At 37.0% G+C, this 25,157-nt stretch overlaps 1 protein-coding gene across 1 annotated transcript; it reads right to left on the bottom strand.

The window, feature by feature from the left end:
* Nucleotides 1–8,162: 8,162 nt before the first annotated feature.
* On the bottom strand, nt 8,163–24,431 carry LOC149821773 (pfkB-like carbohydrate kinase family protein). The gene is made up of 13 exons (XM_089981476.1): nt 24,254–24,431; nt 24,066–24,150; nt 23,891–23,980; nt 23,256–23,333; nt 22,814–22,888; nt 20,902–20,954; nt 19,636–19,786; nt 18,103–18,213; nt 16,397–16,523; nt 16,203–16,303; nt 15,653–15,791; nt 8,481–8,533; nt 8,163–8,389 (listed from the first exon to the last, which is right to left on the bottom strand). The coding sequence occupies exons 1-13, from the start codon at nt 24,352–24,354 to the stop codon at nt 8,309–8,311; spliced, it is 1,245 nt and encodes a 414-aa protein (XP_089837602.1). The 5' UTR covers nt 24,355–24,431; the 3' UTR covers nt 8,163–8,308.
* Between the last annotated feature and the right edge of the window lie 726 nt (nt 24,432–25,157).

The following is a 25,157-nucleotide window of genomic DNA, read 5'->3' on the forward strand; positions in this document are numbered from 1 at the left end:
ATTGTTAAACATGAATACAAGTTTTTTTTCAGTGTGACATGCATAGATTCAGCTCTTTGTGTGCTTATCATACCTTCACAAAAGTATTGTCTTCCATATGCCAATGCTTACTTCTCTTTGTCTGCATATAAATATTGTAACCACACACAATCTTCAAGGTCATACATCTGAATCATTTGCTCCTAATCAGACAATAAGTTGACCTTGTCTATGCTCTCAAGTACACACTTTCTAAACTTTTTATTAAACCCTGTCTTCTGATTAAAAATGTGTCATATGTTCTTTGTTGCATTTTGAAAGATATGACACAAACATAAATGATGATGTGTATATAGCCATACATGAGACACTGCAACCACAATTGCATGATCACCATCTGTAAGTACAGCTCCAAGGTGCTTCCCATTCATTGCCTGTGTGAATACTCTGAACAATCACTCAAAGGTTTCCTTGGTCTGGTCATATAAAAAAGCGCCGCCTAATATGCAACTCCGTGAGTGATGGTTCATTCCGACAAACTGCACAAATGGTCATTGTTTTGTATTAATCTTCACTGTCATATAAAAAACAAGCGCGTCATTGAAGCATTCATAATCTACTCTTGACTTTGAATCTGCCCAAAACATATTCACAACATACCCATCTTCATCCAGTTGCATTGCACTAAAGAAATCAGGGTCATTGCTTGAATGCTTCTGTAGGTAATCAACTAAAGAACATATTCCTCAATTCTTCATGTTGTCTGACATCTTCCTTCTCAAGTAGTTTCTTAGATCCATAGGTGTGAATGATACATTCTCGCGACCACCATCTATGTGGGTGCACAATTGTATGTCTTCCTTGGTGCAATGTCGGTGCTATCAGCTATTTCAGCAATTGCAACATGTGCTTCAGTTACTTTACGACATGACCTTAACATAGGAGTCATAAATGAAGCGACCAATTCATGGTTATGATCATTGATTAAAGTATGAACTACATATTTTCCATTCGAAAGTCTTCTTGACACAATTCTCGCTGGACAACCACATTTTGAATCTGGCTTGCTCCTTGTTGTATTTTCACTTGACTTCTTCCAACCTTGCTTAGAACAAACATATGCCTTTCTCACCACGACACCTTGTGCATTTTTTGCCCAAGAATACCTTCTAACACTGAAGCCAAGTTTTAAGGCATAATCATTGTAAAATTTGTATGCAACTTTCTCATTATTAAACTGCATTCCCTCTATGGGAACAAAGTCAAGTGTACTATCATATAGACTCGAGGTGCCTGCACCTTTGTCAAGTGCACTGTCATGATCATCTACCTCATTATCGAATTGCATTTCGTCTGCTGAAATATTCAAGTCAAGAGTGAATCCAATGCCTGCACCCTTCTTATCATATGCATTATTAGTGCACATATTTACTTCTTCAAGTGCGTCTATAGTACAAATGTTCGTTGCTCCGTGACTTTCAAATGATTAAGATACATCATCTTCACTACAACTAGATGATAAACTCACCACTGTCATAAGCAAGATATCAATTTGCGTTAGCCAACACATACGTTTAGTACGATTTATTGAAGATGCATATAACAACGACTACCGATTAGTTAAGCAAGTCAAAGAAACGATTAAATGAATCACAGTTTCAAAGCAACAACATAATAGCTTACAAATCGATAATAACAAACAAAATCATATCTCACAAAGCGATACTAGAAAATACATAATATCTTATAGATCGATATACGACAATTCAGCATAATATATTATAAATCGGTATACGACAATTCAGCATAATATCTTACAAACTGATATACGACAATTCAGCATAATATATTACAAATCAATATTAACAACCAAAACAATATCTCATAAATCGATACTAGAAAACACATATCTTACAAATCGATATACGATAATTTAGCATAATATATTACAAATTGATATAAACAAACAAAACAATATCTCATAAATCAACACTAGAAAATATATAATATCTTACAAATCGATATATGGCAATTCAACATAATATATTATAAATCGATATTAACAAACAAAACAATATCTCACAAACCAACACTAGAAAACACATAATATCTTACAAATCGATATATGACAATTCAACATAATATATTACAAATCGATATTAACAAACAAAACAATATCTCATAAATCGCCACTAGAAAACACATAATATCTTACAAATTAATATACAACAATCTAGCATAATATATTACAAATTGATATTAACAAACAAAACAATATCTCATAAATTGATATACATGTTACTACAATCACGATTTGCGTTACATTGCATATATTGAGTGAATGGATGATACCGGATGGGGTAGAGTCCATTGCTCGCATCTATAACCAAGCATTCTTGTCAACAGATCCCACTGCCTTACAAATATCTTTAAGTTTCCAATCGTCGAAACGATAAAATCTACCTGTAATAACAAAACAATGCCTTAATGACACTCACAACAACATGCGTTCTTCAACAATAGCATGATGACATGAAAAGATACTCACCACGCTTTAATGACACTTGTTGGAATGTTTGTGCGTCATTGCTTTTTTCCATACTGCCTAACGAAAACAAAGAAGAGAAGACTATAAAAAGAGATGGCCGACAAATCACCCTTTGATGCCCACCAATGATCGAACTAGTCGTTCGATTTATAGTTATCTCCATGAGGTAGGAACAAACCCAAAAAAGTTTTTTATCTAACACAAGGTAGGAACGAGATGGTGACCATGTGTTGTAACACAAGCTAAAAACAAAGGCGGAACATGCAAATCTATTTACGAGGAGCAGGAGGACATTTTCGTCCAACGCATATCTATCTTACGGGAGGACATTTTAGTTAAAAGCATATCTACCTTTTTTATATGTTATTTTATTATAAAGTCATCGTGGGCAACATTGGCATATGAATTATCACGGGTCTCAAGATATTCCTCCGTACACACCGGGGAGAACACACAACACCCTCTCATCCACAATGGACCATGAGGTTCTTTGAAGATGTCAAATAACTTTAGTTAAGTGATTTGACAGATCACCTGATTCCTTCTCTTTCTCATCTTTTTTCTTTTATCTCCTCCTCCCCCACACCTTTATCTTCCTCCTCCTTTACTCCTTCCCCACCACCACACTCACCATCTCTTTCCCCTCCTCTTCCACTGGCCACTATTGGAAGCCCATCTTCTACAGCCAATCCTTAGCTGATAGCTGGGTGCATCTACAGTCCATGGCTGGCTAGGTGCCTCTGTATGTGTGCATCTAGAAAGACTTCCAGGGGTAATAGAAAGCTGTTGAAGAATTATTCTCAAGAAAACAAGGTTCATAACTTCATACAGCTAGTCCGGATCTGGTGCAATCACTTAAACACCTGATTGCCCTCCATCAGGCCTTGGGCCCCATAACTGACAGGCCCTGTCTCTAAGATGTAGGGTGATCAGGTGCTTAATGCACAAATATTTGTGCAATCATATTGCACCTGATCTTTTCGCTCCAACAAAGGGCACCCTTCACATCAGAAGCCTGAATGGAATCGCTCCCTGTCACCAGACATGAAGCTCCTATAAAAGTACGACAAACTAAATATAAGTCGCTTACCAAAAAGAGCTACTGGACTCATAACCACCATCACCTGAAGAGCAAATAATCTACGGAACCTTATGGCAAAGTTATAGCTAAACACCACAGGTCATTATGAAAGTGTGCCTCATTGATGCTACCAATCCTAACAGAAATCCCTTCTGTAAAATGCCTCCAGCTTTTCTATCCATTCCACAGCCAAGATATGCATCCATTTTGCACCCTGACCATGCCCATGCATAACGATGGACCCATATTACCCTTTGAAACTTGCACCAATTTACCAACGGGGCAACACTTGTCTGGAAGGAGCAGTTAGTGCACGTCACCTTGGGACGTTGCAAGTAGGAATCCCAATGGTATATAGTTGCATAACTGGTAGGAGGTCTGACTAACCCCAGCTTTATCTGTCGATTTTTTTTTTTGCAGCAATTTCTTGAATTGAAGGCTACCTGCCTTCTACCATTAGAATAAGAAAACCTTGATGTGCCGGCTCTTCCAATCCTACCAAATCAAGAGAATGTCAAATGTGCTGATTTTCTACCAGGACGATTCTTCTAGATTAAGCTACTATTTTACATAAAAAGTGCACATTCTCTACTATTATTTAATTTTTATCTGCATTTTTCTGTAGAAGAATCAAGGATGAAAAGCTGATAAGCATAACTATGATGTTGGCCTTACATGAACAGCAGAGGCACATTTCAATCCAACCATCCATTCTTTTCAGACTCACTTCTTCAATGCCTTTGCATACTTATCACTTCAGCCGTTTCATTTAAGTTTTTATCTGGAGTCATCATAACCATATATTTTTTTCTGCATTTGACTTTGCTATCATATGGAAATGATTTTTACAGACAATCAAACATGAAATTGAGGCACATGATCATGACTTAATTAATTAACTGTGATGAAAGATTTTTCTACGCTTATAATAGTTTGTTTCTCTTATGGTAGCCCATTTGATCCAAGATCATTATATTTCTTAACTGAGAGCAGACTGCTGTTAGGTTTTCTTCAGGGTAATTTTAGAAATTATAGTTGTCAATGGCTTAAATCCTTAAACTATCAAGATACGAGGAAAGAATATTTTCCAATAGAAACTTGAAATCACATCTAATGGCTTTAACTAATTCGGTTGGTTTCGTGTCTTCAATTTTCTCATTCTTCTCCAGAAAAAATAATGTTTTTTAATTTGACATAATGCTAAGTGGAGATAAGAAACAATTAATGTATCAAAAAATTTCATTCCTAGTACCCATGCAGTCAAAGAATTGCATTCATGTTTAACCACAGCTTGTATTCATCTAGAGCTAAAACTTCAGTCACTTGACAATCTTTCATGTCACCTCTAACTGCCTTCTTTCAAGTCTTCAGTGGCCTTTCTCTTTTCCTAACTTATATTCTTCCTATATTATACATAGACTATTGCTTGAAGACCAAATTTTTGCAGTTTTAATCATCATTTCTGTATCAAGAATATAACAAAACAAGGGAAACATGAAATAAGATCCCCCCTACTTATGAAAGTCCTACGTTGTGGGTAACGTGAAATCTATCTATATTTTCAATTAATAATGCATAAGAAGTTCTCGGAGTAGTCCATCAGCATAAAGTTTCTGAAAGGCCCATTGCTAGGACTCTGACAACTCACATTTGCACTTCTCTTGCTTCATTATATATGCATTACAGTATTATTTGGAAGTCAAAACCCAACTACTTATAACTTTTGTCTCATTTAATTTTTGTTTGCAGTTTTTGTTATCTCATTTATTTCTGTTTGTTTTTTTTTCTTTTCAGAATAATGATAGTGAAATTCTTGAAGTTCACGTTAAGCACACAGCAATGACAGTGAGTTTGTGTAGCCTACAAACTTCAGCAGTTGACACGGAGTAAGGTAAGGCAACAAACGCAATAAAATGTGATACTGGAATCCCAACTGAAAAAATGCAACACAACCAAACATAAAAATATGGAAATACAGATTACTCGGATCTCCAACACCCAAAAGAAATCCTTCGTTTTCGACATAACGAATGGTGCTGAATGAAATTCAACAAAAGCAATGGCAAGGAGATAGCAGCACGCTTCCAATCCCAAAATTTCTGTGTCCCCTTTGTCTCGCAAAGATTCGTTCTTCTTTTGCTCACACACCAGCAAGAATGGATGTCAATTGACAAAGTAATCCTCACAAGCACATTTCCAAACACCAACAAACCCAAACTCAAAATCAAATTGCCCAACACCCTCGGGTAAATGATGGGCCATTCGCCCCAAAGGGGGGTCGGCGTAGAGAGGTGGGGCCTTGGCTGCTAGACGGGCAGTCATGGTTTGATTCTCATATGTGTTGCCACTCTTCATAAGCCAATGCGTAGCATAGGCCCCGGGGGCAGGGGTCCTAGCTTCGGAGTTTTAGGTTGTCGGCACGACGACTGTAGGTATGGCAGGCTGAGCCAGCGCCACCAGGTCTTCATGCCGGTGCGGATTCTTCGGGTTATAAATTCAAAAAAAATTGATGGGCCATTCAACAAATCGAAATTTCAAGAGCTTCACACACATCAATGGTGAGTTTGTGCACCAACTTATCTGGATAATTGGGGTAATCCACGTTCCAGTTTATCTTGATAAATGGGTGCATCTAAACACCACTTTAGAGACAAAACAAAGCACAAAAAGGAAAACCCCAATAAAGACAGATTACTCGTAACAAAAATCACGTCATGCTAAAAGTTTTCACAGTTAGGCGATTCATCCGATCAAAATGGACGTTTTGTAACAGTAAAAAGAGTGTTGATGTATACTAGTGAAGGAATTGCGATACTGGGGGTGGTCAATTGATGCCGGTATCATCAAAATCATACTCGAAGTCATTGAAGAAGAAGTCGTCGGTGAGGGGCTTGTCCGGCAACGCGTTGGTGATCAAGTCGAGGGGATCCGGATCCGATCCCACTTCTGGACGGGCTGTTCCAGGTTGGATCCTAACGCTGCAAATGGTTCGGATTCAGGATGGTGGTTTTGCAGATTTTGGCTGTTATGGAACGGACCAGATCAACTCTCCAATGTATTTTTTTGATCCGAAATCCGAACCATTTGCATGGATCCTTGTTCCAAGATAAGTTTGGTGGGGTGTTTTTGGTAAGACAGACTTTCCCACCTTAGAACTAACCCATGCCTGCCTGATCTCCGTCCTAATTTCAGGTAGGGTTGGGAAATAAGCCTAGCCACTCATGGCTCAGCTCATGTTCAGCTCTTAAAGAGTTTGTTCAAACATGTAAAATAGGCTTGGTAAGCTGAACATGAACAATAGGTAAGGGGCTCGGATCGTTTAAGTAACAAAACATATAGTTCAGATTTATTTTACATCATATAGTATATATAGAACATACTATATTTGGTTTACAAAAACTAAGTTTAATAGTAAAATCTTATCACTTCTAGTTTCGAATCAATGCATTATTTAAATCTTCTTTATTCCAGCTCTAAAGTAATGCATTTTGAGTTCCAGCATGATTGACCATTCGATGTAAAGAATATTCAATTCTTTTCTTGGTGGAAAAATGCTTCTTTGCTGCTTTGCTAAAGCTTCTTACAGACTACAATCAACCCATATTTCGAAGGAATCATTGTGACAATATAACGACTTTCTTTTTTATAACTTAAATATTTTTAAGAAATTCTTCTTTCTACGTTTCAGAACTTATATTACTTCTCTTTCACTTTTAGGAAAATAGTTATTCTTTTGTATTGCTTAGCATCCTTTTTTCTTAAAATGTCGAGATTTTCCCAAGAATACAAAAAAATCTTACATGGATGTCTCGTGCGAGCTGGCACTGGCAGCTATGGTTCCATATTTCCCTCGTAAGAATTATCGCTCCTTGTACTTGAAATGTTTCGGTGATCCTAATGGTTTTGAAGGCGTGACCATAACATTTCAAACTCTTTTAGGCAGTTGGAGAGTGCTCAATCAAGTCTAACGCACAATATAAAGTTAAACCCTGACCCTTTCCAATCACGATGCGGAAATAGTTCCAGTGTCTTTCATTTCTCGTTTCTTAAGTTGTGCGGCTTATCATTAGGCCTCGCAAATTCTCGACACTGCAGTGGTTTTAGTGCGGCAATACTTTCTGAATTTTTTGTCAAGAGGACCTTCCTTGAGTCCAACCATCAATAAAACTTGTGGCATTTGAGGCAGTGCCACTCGTGGTGTTTTCTGAACAGCTAATGGAGACCAAAACGAGGAAGTGGTGTGCGCAGCCAAAATGCCCAGGGAGGATCAGGTGCAATGTGATTGCACACTTTTAGTGTGATGCTTCAGCTGATCACCCTCCATGTTTGGGATACACCCAACAGCAGATAAGAGGATGACTAGGTGCAGCATCACACCAAAAGTGTGGAATCACATTGCACCTGATGCTCCCTCGCGAATAACAGGACCACCAGTCAGGTCCATTTTCCTCTCAAACATGATTGGAGGCGTGCGTCAAAGTGGGATCCTTTCAGGTCCCCATAGATACGGCTGGTGTTGAGAACCATCCATTGTAGGATACAACCTATGATTCCGCAGAGTCTTCAGCTCAACAAACGCCAGAACCCATAAAGCAAACAACCAGTGAGATGAATGTAAAAGAAAAAAGAATAAATTAATAAGAACCAAACAGAAGCTGATGAACTGCTACTCATTTCCATCATGCAACACATCTGGTTAGCTATAAAAATGGGGCCAACTGTGCATCACCGCGCAGAGGTAAACCGCTTCGAGCACCCAAATCCCGACAATTGGCAGCGGCCTGCAATGGATAAGCACAACTGAATGAGCACACACACACACACAGATTACACAAGCACACTAGAAGATTAGCTAGGAAAGAAATAGCATACCACTTGAGCAGCAAAAGGCAACATTTTCTCAGCCACCATGCCTGCACAAATTGCTGCCACAGCGATGGGAGAAACATAGAATCAATAAAGATACTGGATCCGATGCTAATAGAGGAGACAAGCACAACGACAAGAGAATAAAGGTGCATCCGAAAACAACAAAATGATCAGTGATGCCAAAACTTTCTTACTCTTCAAGTGAGAACTGGATATGGAATGCCAAAGACTTATCACTTGAATAGTCAGGTGACCAATAGTATCCCAGGTGGGTAAAGGGGAGTTTTACACCGTGGACACCAAAATAGGGCCATGGTCAATATGACACCTCTCGGCCTGTAACAGGATGTCTGAACTATGATGGTGGTTTCTCCTCGTTATGGAAAAAACATAACAGGGAAGCGTTGAGAAGGTTTAATAATTATTGACAAGAAAGTCATCCAGAGTTTAACACGTGAAGCTAAAAAACCAGGTGTCACAATTGTACAAAGCACAAATTCTATGCAATCTATTTTGTCTATACTCTTTTATGGAGTATAATGTCAAGAAATATTATAGGGTGCAGTTTTGATAGCACAATAACCGTGCAGTCAAATTACACGCCAAACCATAATTGATGATATAGCCAAATTGATTAAATGAAGGCTTATTTCAAAACCTAACATGTCAAGATTTCAATTTTCAACACACTTGATGATATTAACTTTGATAACATGGAAAAAATACAATTACTTTGTCAAAATAGGAAATGTCAGTATTTAAAATGATAACACTGCATCTTTTTTCACCTAAAAGTTATGTATGACATGGTCGAAGTCAAACAGTGTTTAAAGTATTACTCAACCACCAAGAACCATATGATAAACGTCATTCACCTTAGATGCTTCCCAACCCAAGCTTCAAAATCAACTATTAGTTACTAATAATCCTTGCTCGCATGTGGCATTTTGGCGCATTGCTCATCTGAATGCCTACAAATACCGTTTTGAAAGTTGAAAACTTAGAGATCTTACCCCATTCTCTTCTGATAATTTCTGTCTGGATCTATAATTTACTCAATTTCTTCTCAGAAATTTCAAAATTCTAAGGTTGTCTTTGTTATTTCTTGTAAAGATCTCAAAATGACAAACAGAATGCACAAGAGGGAATTTCAGGGATTTATATAGACCTTTGGCCCTGTTCCTTTTCTCTTCCGCATCCCAAATAATCCCGATGCAATCACTGGTTACTACTTAGCAGGAGATGAACAGTAATATCAACAAAAGGATAAAAACGAGGGGAATTGGAGTTCATATCCACAGGTTTCAGCACAGATATCCTTACTCCCATTAAATTCCACTCAAGTACTCATCAACTTCTCAATAAATCCTTAAAATCATATTAGGGCCCAAAAGTGTCTCCACTTGATCCCAATCAAAGCCATGTAAATCTAGGTATCCTCTCTTAATTTCAGTATTTGAAGATAAAATATTAAAGACAAAGAAGTGATTAAGAGGATCAACAACTTTCAAATATCCTGTTGAAAACCAGTGGTCCACTAAGTTCCAGCTTAGGGTTGGTTCGTTTAGTTCAAATTTCTACAGTTTTTCAGTTGCTTCAAGAATTTCATGAATGTATTGAATTTCTTTAATTTAAAGTATTAAACCAAATTTTAGTTATCTATTTTCATAATTGGCAACACTGTCATGGCTTGAGAACTTGGTATGCTCACCAAGTTAGTACGCAAAAATCAAATAGATCTATAAAGTTCCAACATGAAAGCAACTGCAGCCGGAACGCTATATTAGCTTTTATGAATATAAACTGAGGAAAAGAAAATAGAGAGAAGAAATGAGAAGAGAAAAGTGGACATCGTCCATAAGTTGAAAAAAACTAGGTAAGGTTGCAAAATGTCTAACAAAACAGAATCAACAGAGCTTTGATGTCGAAGCCAAGGATCATGTTATGACATATGATGAGCAGACGTTTCTTATCCTTATTGATTACTTAATTGTTGCAATTTCGTTTACGGTGTATCTCCAACATACTGAAATAATAATAGCACAATAATAATACATTGTCATCTAATTCTTCCCTCAAAAAAGAATAGCATACTACAAGATTATCAGCAAAAAATTTCCATCAAATTTTGAATGCCATCCATGTAATATCATGCATTTTTATACTTAGTCAAATTTGAGATTTCTAAAAATTTGTCAAAGTGTTGGGGGAAAATCGATAAACCTTTGATATTAGGAATATGTTAATTGAGTCTGGGCTTGGCCCAAGTCTCATTGAAAAGGTCTAACTGAGCCAACTGAAAGGTAATAAAAATTTTTATTTTAAACCTTTAAATTCAAGCGAAAATCGGGTTAAATTCAGGTGAATTTCAGAGGCGAAATTCAAAGTACATGCCGTTAGATGCGTCTCAAAATTCTGAGTCCAACGATATTTTACTTTTCTGAATTCGGGCTACGATTGGCTCGAAAATCGTAAAAAAATCTGCCTCGAAGGTCTGGGTCTGGATTTGGATCGGACTGGATCTAATACATATGATCCAAATTAATATTGATCTGGACTCAGTCCAAGACTCATATTAATTAGGAATTGATCCAGCTTAGGATCCGAATGGATTTAGATATTGGATATGAATCTAAATCCAATATCTAGATCTAATTAAAATACAACTTTATATTTATTATACAGGTTAAATTAAAATAATTTTAAAGTTTAAAAGACTCCCATAGGGGTAAGGTACCCTCTAAAATTTTCTGAGAATTTATTAATTAATAAATAATTTTTAATTGTTTATTTTAATATAAAAATTAATATATTCCAAAAATTACTAGGAGAGGCAGCTAACTAATTAAGGTTTCTATAAAAGTCCATTAGAAGCTTTAGAAAGAGTAGAAGTTGGAAAGATTTGGAATTCTATGGAATTAGGAAATTTAAAAAAAAAAGGTCAAAGGTAGAATCTTTTGGAAATTAGAAAGTAGGGTTAGAGATGGACTCCCACGTGGGAAGTCCAATCTCCAGCCACAATTAGAAAGGCTGGAAAGTGGGGGGCGTCACCCCCTAAAGCCCATTATTTAACTAAAAAAAAGAAAGAGAAAGAAAGAAAGAAAGAGGGAAAAGAATGAGAGAGAGAGAGAGGAAAGAGAGAAAGGAAGGAGGAAGAAGAGGTCTTCTTCTTTTTCAGATATCCGTCGATTTTTTGGGTCATTTTTTAAGCTTCAAAAAAGGTACGTGTTCGTTTCTTTCGATTCAAATAGGGAAAAGAGCTTAAACATGATTTAGGTGATATTCTCTAAAGAAAAGAATATCATGATTTAGGTGATATTCAAAATAGGAAAAACTGACATATGCATGGTGATCTAGTTTTATTTCAGATTTGAGTTCGATTTCCATATAACAACATGCTTTGATTCAGACTTATGTACATATGTGCGTGTATATATATATATATATATATATATATATATATATATATATATATATATATATATATATATATATATACATATATATATATACCTGGACGGATCTTTCCATGAAATAATCGGTCAGATCTGGACAGATCTGACCATTTCAGCCCTGAACAGACGGGACAGATCTATCTCAATGCACTTGTTGTCCAATCTGGACAGATTTGTCCACTGCGCTGGTGGACAGATCTGAAAGGGTATTGTGCTATGTTGGTTACAACAACAACAACAACTACGCCTTCATCCCAAAACAATTGGGGTCGGCGATATGAACCAAAAAAGAAAATCATTCTGGGTCTTCCACATGAATCCTTCTCCTCCAATCATTTCTATCCAATGCCATGTCCTCGGTGAGGTTCAAAGCATTCATATCCTTTCCTATCATCTCCATCCAAGTCTTCCTAGGCCTACCCCGACCTCTTTTCACTAATATATTTTCTCATTTCTCCATCCCTCTAATTGGAGCATCATTAGGCCTTCGCCGAATATGTCCAAACCACCGTAAACGATTCTCTCTCATCTTATTTTCAATGGATGCAACGCCTACCTTCTTACGTATCTCCTCGTTCCGAATCTTATCTTTTATTGTATTTCCACACATCCATCTAAGCATACGCATCTCAGCTACACTCATTTTTTGAATATGATGTCTCTTGGCAGCCCAACATTCCGTACCATATAGTAAAGCGGGCCTAATAGTCGTCCTATAAAACTTTCTCTTCAACCGCAATGGCATTCTACGATCGCACAACACTCCAGTTGCACTTTTCCATTTCATCCACCCAACCTTTATCTTATTATTTACATCTCCATCAATTTCTCCATACTTTTGAATGATAGATCCCAAATATTTGAAACAATCATCCACCGGTATTTCTTGCTCACCAAGCTTCACTACACTCCCATCACTACTTCGTTGCTTACTAAACCAACATGTTGGTTATGTTTACAAAAATATATATATAAGCTATGTTTGGGACAAGACAGTGTTGTCCAGTCCTAGTCGACTGGTTCGGCTGGGGCTGGGTCCCTGGGGCAATGCCTATCAAGCCCAACTGAACCAGGTTCGGCAGGACAGGCATAGAGCTTGCCAGATCCAACCACCGGGTTCGGCTTGGGCAAGTGTGCATGCTGTTAGGCTCAGCCTAACTGAGTTCGGCTGAGTAGGCAAAAAATATATATAGAACAATATTGGGCAGATCTGCAATATAGAAAAACAAATGGTACAGGCCGGACAGATTCACATTCTGTCAGAAATCATAGAAACAGAAAATTTTCTGGGCAGATTCACGATTGTTTAAAAAAGACTAAAACTGGTACAACTCAGGGCAGTTTTAAAGGGGATATATGTATGTACTAATGTCTAGATTTACTTGCTTTTGTATATGACCAGAAGTACATATAATTTCAGATTTTCATCTTTATGTATGTTCAGGTTTACATATATGCTCGGACTTACATGTATGATTAGAATTACATGTCCATATGCATGTTCCAAAATTACATGTTTACATGTATAGATTTACTATGCGTGTTTAGACATTATGTGTCCAGGTTCATACATGTTAACTGCCCATAGTTACGTCAAGATCTACATATGTAAATTGCTCATGTTTATTTCCTGATTTACATAGCATGTTCGGACTGCATGCCTGTTAAATGATTAGATTATGCATGCTCATGACTGAACTGTTGTGCATAACTTCATATGAGCTTTAGTATGGTGGTAGGCGACCACTAATGTTGTCCCGTGGGCAGGCAACATGGATTGGACTCGATGGGTAAGTGTTGTACTGAGTTTGCCGAAATGGCAAAGGAATTTTGGTTATACATGATTTTTGATATACAAAGTGTTGTTTACCTACATATGTATGAAATAAAAATATAAATCTTAAAACTTGGGGTTTTGTTATTTCACTTGCATAATCGCATGAATATTTGCATATCGATTATGAGATGAATCATGAAAAGAGAGTTGTATTTTCGTAATCATGTGATCATATGTATGTAAAATTTGTTATTTGTGTACATTCTTGTTTAGTGTATATGAATGTGCATTTAAGAGCATGTTGAGTAACTGCATAAGCGGTATTTACATTATAGTTTTTGCATTAGATGCATCAATAATCATAAGTGAACCACCATAGGTCATGTGGGACAAAGTAGGTGTTGCTTCATGTTTGGTTTTATGCATCACAAAAATCAATTTAATGTTTATTTAATTTTAAATTAATTGCATTGTTCATGTTGTAACAGGCCGAGGTCCCGTGATGAGTTTCACATGTTGATTTGCAAAACGAATGTTGTGTTTTGCATGTTGATTTGCAAAACTTGTATTGTGAAATAAATCATTCTTATGATAAAAAGATAAAAAAAAGAAAATAGTGTAATTAATGTTTTTCCTGGATGTCCCTTCCACAGCGTGGGAATCCTGGATTGTGGTTTTGAGAAACTGTGAGGATACTAAAACTCTGTGTGCATTTGTGCCCCTAAACCCAACTAGACGGTTCACCTCCCGGCCACGGTTTTAAGAAAATTCTGTCACTTTGCCTGGGGGTGTTGTGTAAACACATCTGTTGTTATTGGTATACCAAGAAAGTGGCATTAGTGGATGTTGATTTCCCTAATATCCCGACATTAGATGCTGATTTTTAATGTTCCGATGAATGGTGTTGATTCCTGATATCGGTCGAGGGCAAAGTATGAAACCTAGTAATAAAATACAAATTGTGTGTTAAGCTACAACTGAAAACCTAACTTGAACTCGAGAATTTGTTGTGCATGTTTTTCAGTATCCGCGGGTTTTAATCAAAGTGAAATTAAAATTGCATGCATTTAATAGGGACATGCATACAAAAAAAACTCTGATAATAACTTAATAAGAGACTCATGCATTTTACTGTTCTACATTAAATCATGCATTTTTCTGCTTTCTTGAATGCAATATATCATGTTACATGATTCTTATTCTTATAATGCATGAATGGTTAATTGAATTATGAGATAGTTGTTACATTTTCTCTAAAAATATTACTTGAATCTATTTTTTTTTACTTATTTTAGTTGTTAGAGGAATTCGTACGCAGGATCTATGATTCTGACACCCTACTTTTTGTATTTTTCACAACCTCTGAGACCCAGTGATGAGACTTGCTGCTTCGGGGAGCTACGAGAGTTACACGTCTGCTTGACAGTTTTCAGTTTGGACAGAGGGGCTCCACTTTTGGGCTTATTATTATTGTTATTATTGTTCATGTTCATTGTTTCTAGACATTATGATTTTAATTGAATAAAGTTGATTTGGTTTTGTTGATGGTAGTGTAAGATCTATTGTAGTTGTAGATGTGATTTAGACGGTAAGACTCTGGATCTCTGGAAATTGTTAAAAAAAAACACTTTTTCCATGAGTATGAGTTGGGGTCGTTACAATCCAAATCTGAATCATTTTCAAGACAGCTTGATTTGATCGGAATGGGCCTTAGATAAGGAACATAGGATATTCTCGTCCCACTTGGATCCATATCCAATTAATATTTTCTTCTCAACTTGCTTATTTTTTATGATGTATATAATATTTTTAACCATATCCACAAGCTAATTCACATCAAGAAAAAAAAAACATAGCAAAGATCACGTAAAGGGCACAGGTTTGATCATGAACACCTTTAGTTCAACAATACAACCTGCACAGTGGTGTTAATGGGCGCATACCATAGATAACAGCTCCAATAAATGCATCCCCAGCTCCAGTAGTGTCAATAAGTTCAGAAGGTGGTATGGCTTCAGCAGTACCAAGAATCAACCTACCATTCACCATGCCAATCCCATCTGCACTCAGCTTCATCATACACTACACAAAAAATGGAAAACACAGCATTAGTGAATTACCACTGACACAAACAGCACAGTGACATGGAAATCAACCAAAATATTAGAAAAATGCACTTAAACAGGAGCATGTACAGTATAAATACTAAAAAAAACCCACAGCATTTTTTCATAAGACTATAATTTCATTTGAAGAGACAGCCACCAAGTTACCTACCACATGCAGACAAAGCTGAAGCAAATTACAGGAACGGTGCTCACCAGAAGAAAACATAGACAGAATGCAGTTCGAAGATTTATTTTCAGGCCTTTTAAGCACTAATATCAATCTAGTATCTGGTTATATATGCAACCACTACAATGCAACAAAATTCGTGAAGAAATTTGGAAAATTATTTAGAACAAGGATTTACAGATAGAAACAGTCATGAACCTTTGATGGAATACTTTTTGGGATAATACTGCCACCATCAATATGCTGCTTTAATGACTCAAACAAGTTGTCTATATCCATGGTCTTCATGTCAGACCCATCTGCATAAGATCATGACCGACCAGTTGTAAGCCTTCAAAACCAGACGCACATTAGCACACATGCAAAAGAAGACATGCATGCTGCATCCGCACCTTGTAAGCTTCTCTCGAGCATTACACACCCTGATTCTCCAAGAGTCACAATCACAAATTTGGCTTGTGGCAACTTCAAAAGCATAGAAAGCAATGCAGTCGGAATTGTAGGAGCCCCTGTCCATGCCTGTGATAAGCACAATTTACCATTATATTGTTGAACAATTGTTAACATTCCTGTCAATTGAGGAAAACAATATTACAGCCACTGTGAACTTTTGATGGAGCATAATTGTTATTGGACAAAATTTATGCACTATCTGTTAGGGATAACAACTCATTTTGTTAGTTATAAATGTCTTAATTGGGTGTGTGCATGCTTATGGTAGGCAATACACAGTTAGCAAACTCATCAGGATCCTGCAACTCAGCTGAGCCAACTTGGTCTGGACATCCAGTCAACACTTCAGAGTTTCCACCACGACTCATTTGGTCCTGGCCTGGGTCACAAGTAGTCATCCTGTGACTCAGCCAAGCCTTGACCAAACATAATATGCATGAGTATGCCGCCAAGTTTAGACCACGTGATGTGTTGACTAGGTTAAATGACGTGAGTCAGATTCACAAGTTCTGTCCTTTGTTTCCTCCTTTTACTTACATTTATCAAATCAAATGAGTATTCAAATTTTCTTTTCATGTTAACTGCACTCTGTATATAAATGTAATTAATGCAACTCACTGGTTTAATGAGCCAAGGCCTATCTGAAACCGAGTCTCAAGATTGTCAACCATGAGATAATACTCATCACAGTACAGATAAAGTACTTGATTGATGATATAAAAATAACATGATTCTCTTCAATGTGATATATTTGAACTATTTTGACATTTGTTAATAACTGTCTAGTTACTGAAAATTTACTTATAGGAATGTGAACTTTCATTACGCAATCAAGTGCAAATAGTTTTCTACAGATGATAAGCAGTCATTTGGTTGACCACTATCTTCCCATTACAAGAGGAAGCATGAACTGCATGTGCGGAGCTTGGGAGACAGCACCCAGAAAATAGCATGGTCACTTTATATTTTTACAAGTTTTCACAAGCAAGACCTATGAAATCTGTTACATTGATAAGTCACTGACATTGTTACAAATCTGGCATTCCATAGACACAAAGGATGTTTATATGGAACTCGATTTACGTTGAACCTCCACTAATCATGAGCTCAACAAAGAACTTGAAAGTATCTCCTCTTCCTAGAATAACAAATACTAATAACAGTTTGGCATGGTATGTACTTCAACCAAATAATAATGACAACTTGGTATTATAGTTATATGTATGTATATGCAAGCTTAAAGGGAGCACTAGAAGATATTTGCAATAAGGAAGAATAGGAATTTTCAACAGTACATGATGGCTATCGGATTTATTTGTACAGACTGCAATGCAGTTTCTCTTTCTTATGTATGTGCATATAAGGGCATGTATGCATTTAATCATCGATCTATTTATCATTCCATCTGTGCCACTCTCATCCATTCTTTACTTGGCAAAGAAGATTTAACCTCATCCCCCCACCAGAACATTTGAAGGTAAATTAAGATTAGGCAAGTATATTCCTAAACTGTAAGTTAGTAAAGCACCAGATAAGAAAAGTTCGGGCCTTGCACATTAGTTCGTTCCAAAATAGTCCATGATATGATTCTTTTTGCTTTTAAAATCTACTAAGTTAGATGACTAAGCATGACCCATGTACTTGCCTGAGGAAATTTGGCTGAGCATACAACATAATCTGCCAGTTTGAGCAGATCATCCAATCCTTCTCTCTTCCTCTCAGCATCAACTAATATAGGTATCCCCAAACGAGAAGCCTGCACCAGAAAAAAATGCACAGATAGCGGAGATTACCCAAAGATCGTGACATATTTATGAAAAAAATTATTACAACCCTTTAAGAACTTGTATAACCTGCTTTACAACATTTTCGTAAAGCAACAGCACATCAGTAATTACACCCTTTACTTACACCCAATACAAACAAAGATAAAAGGAAGTTTTATCTTCTTAAAAATATGCATGAAACCTTGTAGCAATAATACAAGTGTTTTCTTTGTATATTGACAAACCAAATTGCATGTGTTTTTAACTCCTGCCATAAATGTAAGTCCAATGTTGGACTCATCGTAAGTTCACTTTTCTGTGCACTTAAGCATTCATTCACATGTTATAAGGGACATACCATCTTCTTAAAAGTAAGTTCCTCCATCTGGAAGCATAGCTCCCAACTCCCAAAATACAGGAACAAATACAGGGATGAGGATCCCCCAGGGATGAATTCACCCAATAATTCATCCGTGTCATAATAAACATAATTACAAACCAAAAAGCTTGATATGAATCACACTTGTGTTTTTCTTGCAAACAAGGATCAATAATGTACACATTCATATTTCAGTCATTTATCACCAGCTAATGAATGCATAGTGTGGGAAGCCACAGTTTGGTCAATTATAAAACTGAAAATGCCTTTAAGGCTGTATACATGTTTAAAAAGATCACCTTCATGTACACAAACTCTTCAGAGTAGATGGGTTGGCTAGGGTAGGGCAATTGTGATTTGTTTTCTCCATGTTTCACCATTTGTTGTGGCAATTCGATAGAACTTGTCAATTTTCATCCTGACTGAAAAGAAGAAAAGTAGAAAACCTAACTAAGAAACTATAAAAAATGAAAAGAGAACCGTTCCCATTTCCTTGAGTCTCCTTCACCCTATTGGTGGTTTGCAACTTCATGAATGATTATAAAAACCAATTTACATAAATGAGGACAAGCAACCACCTATTACAGGATTTTTGGTAGGGATGCCACTTCAACTCAATCATGTACACTACGACAGAGATCTTATATGAATATGTTAAGAAGGCTGTATGGAAGTCTTTCTATGTACTGATGCAATAACTAATTCTACAGTTGAATCAACTGAGCATTCTGATGTCACTTGTGACATGAACTTGCATCAAGGACATATCAGTTATATTGTGTTGCTTAGCTTGGATGATATTAAGTTCAAAGGATCAAGATTTCCACGAACTGAAGATTAATACAAATGCCGTCATTGAATCCAATTCCTAAGAAATTTACTGTAAACTCCAGGAGCTAGGCACCATGTAAGTACATTTCATTAGTCAGAAATTCAAGGTGGTTTAGATAAGGCAGCACTATCACCAGTCAAATTCCTTTATTCCACTGGCATAAACCTACCAACAGACAATGACAAAGAAATAAATATTTACTTCTTTTGCGATGACTAATGCTGTCTCATATAGTCTGCCATCAAAATATACAACACTTGCACCATTCAATGCTGAGGACAAACTTGACGGCGAAAGGTCATCAGGCACCATAGCAGGGTCTCCTGGAGTGTGAATGCAAGTGCGAGTTTTTCTACATCACAAATGATTTGAGAATATTAGTTAGGAAAAAATAATATGTATAACCAAATAAATGCTAATATGAAAATTTGACCAAGTATACTAAAGCAGGCACTGAGTAGTAGAGTTCAAATGCCATAATCATCTTACTCACTGAATATGACAAGCATCCAGAACTTTTCACAAAAAAAAAGACATGTATAAAACTATAAATGGACAAATGCCAACTAAAAACTAAAAGATAAATTGCCTACAACCATCTCAAAAATGATCTTAACACATTTTCTCTTATACAATCTACTTCAAAAGTGCTGCATAAAATAGGTGTACAAGTCTCAACCTTCTACTCATCTAGGGCTGCAAACAGATTGGATAAAAGCCAGATCTTATTAGATCCGAATCCAGCCTGAAATGTATAATGTAGATCAAAATCTAAATCCGCATCCAAATCAGATCCAATATGGTAGGGTTGAATCCATATCCAAAATATATGTGATACTACTGGATCCAGTAAAAAATAATAAAAGCTAAACTCCTTACAAATTAAAAATGAAATGGATTGGATTTTTTTCTGGATCCAAATTAGTGTTAAAATGTATTGATTCATATTGTTAAGATATTGTATTTTATCTAATATATATATATATAATAAAAATAATAGCATTTATTGAGATAGTATGCTTGAGAAAAAACATTTCAATTACAAAGGGGAAGTCCCCTATATATAAGCACAAAAGAGAGAGGAAGGGACAACATGAGAGGTCATGGGAGGCAGTCCAGCTAGCTGTTGGACTGCCCCAACAGTCCTTTGACAAAAACAAAAATTAAAATAATAAAACCAAAAAACAGTGCAGCCCCTACTGGTCTGTGCCTATTACATCAAAGGAAAAGACTGGAATACCCCTGATGAGTGAAATTCAGGTTAGTAGAGACATCAAAACAACCATGGTAGGCATGAAAGTTGCATTTTGAAGAGCGAACAATAACTGATAAACTAAATAAAATAGCATACAAGCATTAACCATAATCAATGAACCAGAACAAAATTTATGCAGGTGTACAAGAGTGCTCTGTCAATGCAACTATAAATGTAGCATTATATATCAGAAAGCAAGACAGAACTCTTACGTTTGAGAGTCAACAATGACATAGGTAAAAGGTGAATTCCCATCCTTAGAGACCTGCATTGTACAATCATTGTCATCTAGTTAATCACAAAATGTTTTGTGGTACTTCTTGAACAAATTACGCCCAGCAGACTGAAGATCAGCAAATACTCTTTCTAGAAGGGAAGAAATTAGTTTTGAAATTGGAAACCCTTGTCTACTCTGGATAGTTGCCATTGTAGATATAAGTGGAAAATGAATTAACGATCACAGCACCATTTACCATGCAAACTATATGCACCAGAAAACTAAACAGACATTGCTGCAACAAAATTCTTGCTTAAATGCACAAAGTGCATATGAACTCATCCTCAGAAGCCAGCAATGCTGAAAGCCAAAATTATTAACTAAAAAGCAGAAAAAAGTTGACTCAAAATGCAAATGCAACATCCTGCAACAGCTTCAGAAACTTCACATCAGAGAAGAAGAAATTATGTATTTGGGTAGGTCTAGGTCACTATATTTTAGGCATTTCATATTAAATCCTCAATGGTTTAGGAGGGCCGTGGGAACACATTAATATCTTCACTACCAGATACAACATATCACGTGTCAACTATCAAGTTAGCCAATTTATGCACAGTACATGGTCTGAAGTTTTCCTGCAACTAAAATGACTTTTTAATATCTGATTCCTGTGATGAGCTGGTTTATACCAACAAGGATAGTCCAGGATCAGTGAAACCAGAAACCCACTTCCAGTTCTAAAAATGATATCTGTTGCCACCAAAAATAGACAATCCTAGGAAAATTGATACTAGAAAGAAAGACTAAAACTATGGAAAGATTTGTTTCAGCCTGCTGTCAGTTTTGTCAAATTTAACTATAGAGAAAAGGAACAAGAACTTTTTCATGAACATGCTTTGCCACTAAAGTGAAAAAGAAAACATAATAAAAATTCCACCATCCTTTAGTCACTGTACCTAGCAACACTAGCACTATAAAAGCAAGCTGAAGATAGCCATGCTCTCAGCGATGAACATAACCAACTCCATCAACTTATAAAGATATGAATCACATGAGTTGAGAAAGGTACAGTTCTAAAACACCAAGCTGATCATGATGTCCGACTATTTTCCTAGTTTTGCAACTTACAAGCGCTTAACTTGAAAGCGAGGGATGTTTCTGAAGCTTGAATTATTTCTTTTCATTTAAAGCCATATTTTGTAATCTGAGCATGCTAGTGTTCACATTTAGCTCCACTAGGTGGTGAATGACAGGTTGCTGCTGGTGCACCAAGATCTTGGTATCTTTGCATAGAATAGTTCATAGTGTAAAGACCCCACCATTGTTGGGAGTACAATGAGAAGTTGGTCGTATTTTGGTTCATCTCCCTTAGTTTGCCATTTCTGAAACACTTCTGTCCCCTCAATCATGGGAAGTGTTTGAGCTATAGAGTATATCTCTTCTATATCTGCAGAGAGCAAGGTTAAAAATACAGCTCTAGCCTTCAGGAGTGCTCTCCCAATTTATTTCTACCTGTTGCTTTTGTTTCTGCATCCTTTTTTGGCATGATTTATTTTTGTTTTATGCTTGACTGCTAGTGTGCTTACTTTGGCATAACATAATCACATGTAAACCAAACAGCCCTTCAAAATAAATTAACATGTGCATCAGCATATCAAGACAAACTCTAAAGCTTACGGCATTAGTGATGGCAAGCAATACATAACGATTCTTGTCTAGTAACATAGAAAGGCATTCACTTCAAGTTACTAAAGAGAACCAAGAAAGTGGCAAACAAATACTAGACCACTGAAAGCTGAGGCAAATAAACCTGAAAAAGGCGTAGTTGATATTTATAGCATAATTCGAGTATAAATAGCATATTTCACACCTTTTCTATATGAAACAAAAGAGTATACTGGACTTACCACAATATATGTCGTGTCAACTCCGTCTGATTTCAATTCTTCTAGAATACTCTTTCCTTGGCCGTCATTAGCAACCTAAATCATTGTTTGAAAAGTGAGTGAGGAACCTGTACACCGACGCTCCTCAGAACTTGATAATACTCGATTAAGTGATCCTTGTGCACTCAGTTACAAGCTTATCCTCATGCAGCCTGAATCACTCTTGTGTGTTGTCTGAACTCTGAAGCCTACGTTTGGCTCCATTCTCAAATTTCCTTCTCTATAGATTATTCCAGTCAAATCTCTTTCACTCTAAAATCATTATTGTACATCTTCTACACCATCAATTACTCATGCATGAAATCCCTCAATCAATGACAGCAGTGAACAGATCATACAGATGAGACGATACATGACAAGCGCAACGAAACAATAAGAACAAATCAACAGAAATGTACACCACCTTTGTAATAAGCCTCGGCCTCAATCCCAAACGGGCCGTGCAAGTCAAAGCATTCCCAGCATTTCCACCTCCTTCAACCTAAAAACGTGAAATAGTTCTGAAGTTACGGATCAAGATTAGCATCCAACATCAAGCAAACACAAATGCAGAATGAACCAAAAGCTTGAAAACACAAACAACAATGCACGCGCTCTTGGTTGCAATAAACAACCGAGCACACCAGAAACATCATCCATATGACAAAACAAAACTCCTAGGAATTCAACAAGTAGAATGAAGTTTCGTGACAACGATTTCCTAGAGAAAAAAGCAATCGCAAGAGCGATTATACAACCGAGGCCAACCAAAAACCTATGTATCAAATATCGCGGATATTTTGATGCCAAAATATCTCGTATGCTACGAATAACGCGATATTAACCCAATAAATACCAAAAAAACTGTTCTAAACTTTTTTTTTATGTTTTTATAGTTTCCGATGCTTTCCCGAAATTTCGGAAAAGAAGTTCTAATTTATCGCGAGATTTTCCCTCTCCGAGAAAATCTAGACACCGAGTTTGCGGCATTGCAGGAAAGCCCCCGGAAGACATCAAAACACACCATTTTCCGATAAAGAACGTTGAGGAAGCGCTCACCTTTGAGCTCACGCTCCGGATTTTATCGTCCGGTTGAGGGAATTGCTTCACGATCGCCAGGAAATCCACGGAAACTGAGCCGCACCCTAACTGCGACCGCCAGACCACAAATCAAACCAAGAATCTGAAGATCCAGCTACCGATCAATTGATCGAGAGAGAGATAGACTACTCACGACGATACGTTCCTCCGGAAGAGGAGGGAGAGAAGAAGAAGAGATCTGCGTTGCTTCTGAAGCCGACCCCGCCGCCATCCTCACCCTGAAAACTTACAGAAGAAGTTCCTCTGAAGCTGAATTCCTACGAGCGAGCGAATGGAACGGACGAAAGGAGATAACTCAGAAGACGAGTAAAAGAAGAAGACCTTGAGAAACTTGCAGAGTCGAAGTGAGGGATCGGCGGACGATGACGACGAGACGTCGACGTGGAGGGCAGGGACGACGGGAACCCGGTAAAGCAACTCATCCTCTCCCTCCCGCGTTCGAACTTCGAACCTCAAACCTCTCTTGATGATTTCTTAATTCTCTTTTTACATCTCCACCGAAAACTACAACTCACTATCCAGTATGACGGTATCCACAGGGCTGTCAACGGCTCGGGTTTGTTTCGCGTACCAGACCAGACCCGAACATGAATATCCTTGTCAATGAAAAATGCAACATACGGTTCCACTTAAATCCGACCCGAATAACATGTGGGTCAGGTTTTTTTCTTTTTCTTATAAATTTTCATGTAAAAAGCATATCCAATCACTGTCAAAATTATGTGGGTCGGGTTTGAGATTTCATTTTTTTGATATGCAATAATCGGAACTCGACTGGTTGTTATTTGTGGATCTGCTTGGGTATACCGTATAGGGGCGGGCAACTGGTCGGGTGGCCCAGTGGGCCAAGCCGACCTGGCTCACTATGGGCTGGGTTTGGGTCAAGGTTTTTAGGCTCTAGCCCGTTAGTTACCGGGCCAAGATCCGCCTGTTATATAGATGATGGGCTGAACTCATCCGACGAGCCTAAGCTAACTAATTAATTTCTTAGTAACATGAATAATAAAATAAATAAGCTGGCAGTATAGTAACTTGGTAACTACATAGTGACAAACCTTTTTATCGGCAATTTCTCATTTTTCAAAAACTTGCGAGAAATTGAAAAAATTTCATAAATCTTGCATTTTTCAGCAAAATCTCGGCAAAAAAAATAAATAAATTTAAAATTTATTTTTTATAAGAAAATATTAATAAAACTTATTTAAAAATAAAAATACATGATTTT

Source organism: Nuphar pumila, chromosome 11, assembly GCF_984573655.1.
Source record: "Nuphar pumila chromosome 11, dmNupPumi1.hap1.1, whole genome shotgun sequence".
In the NCBI taxonomy this organism is placed as follows: Eukaryota; Viridiplantae; Streptophyta; class Magnoliopsida; order Nymphaeales; family Nymphaeaceae; genus Nuphar; species Nuphar pumila.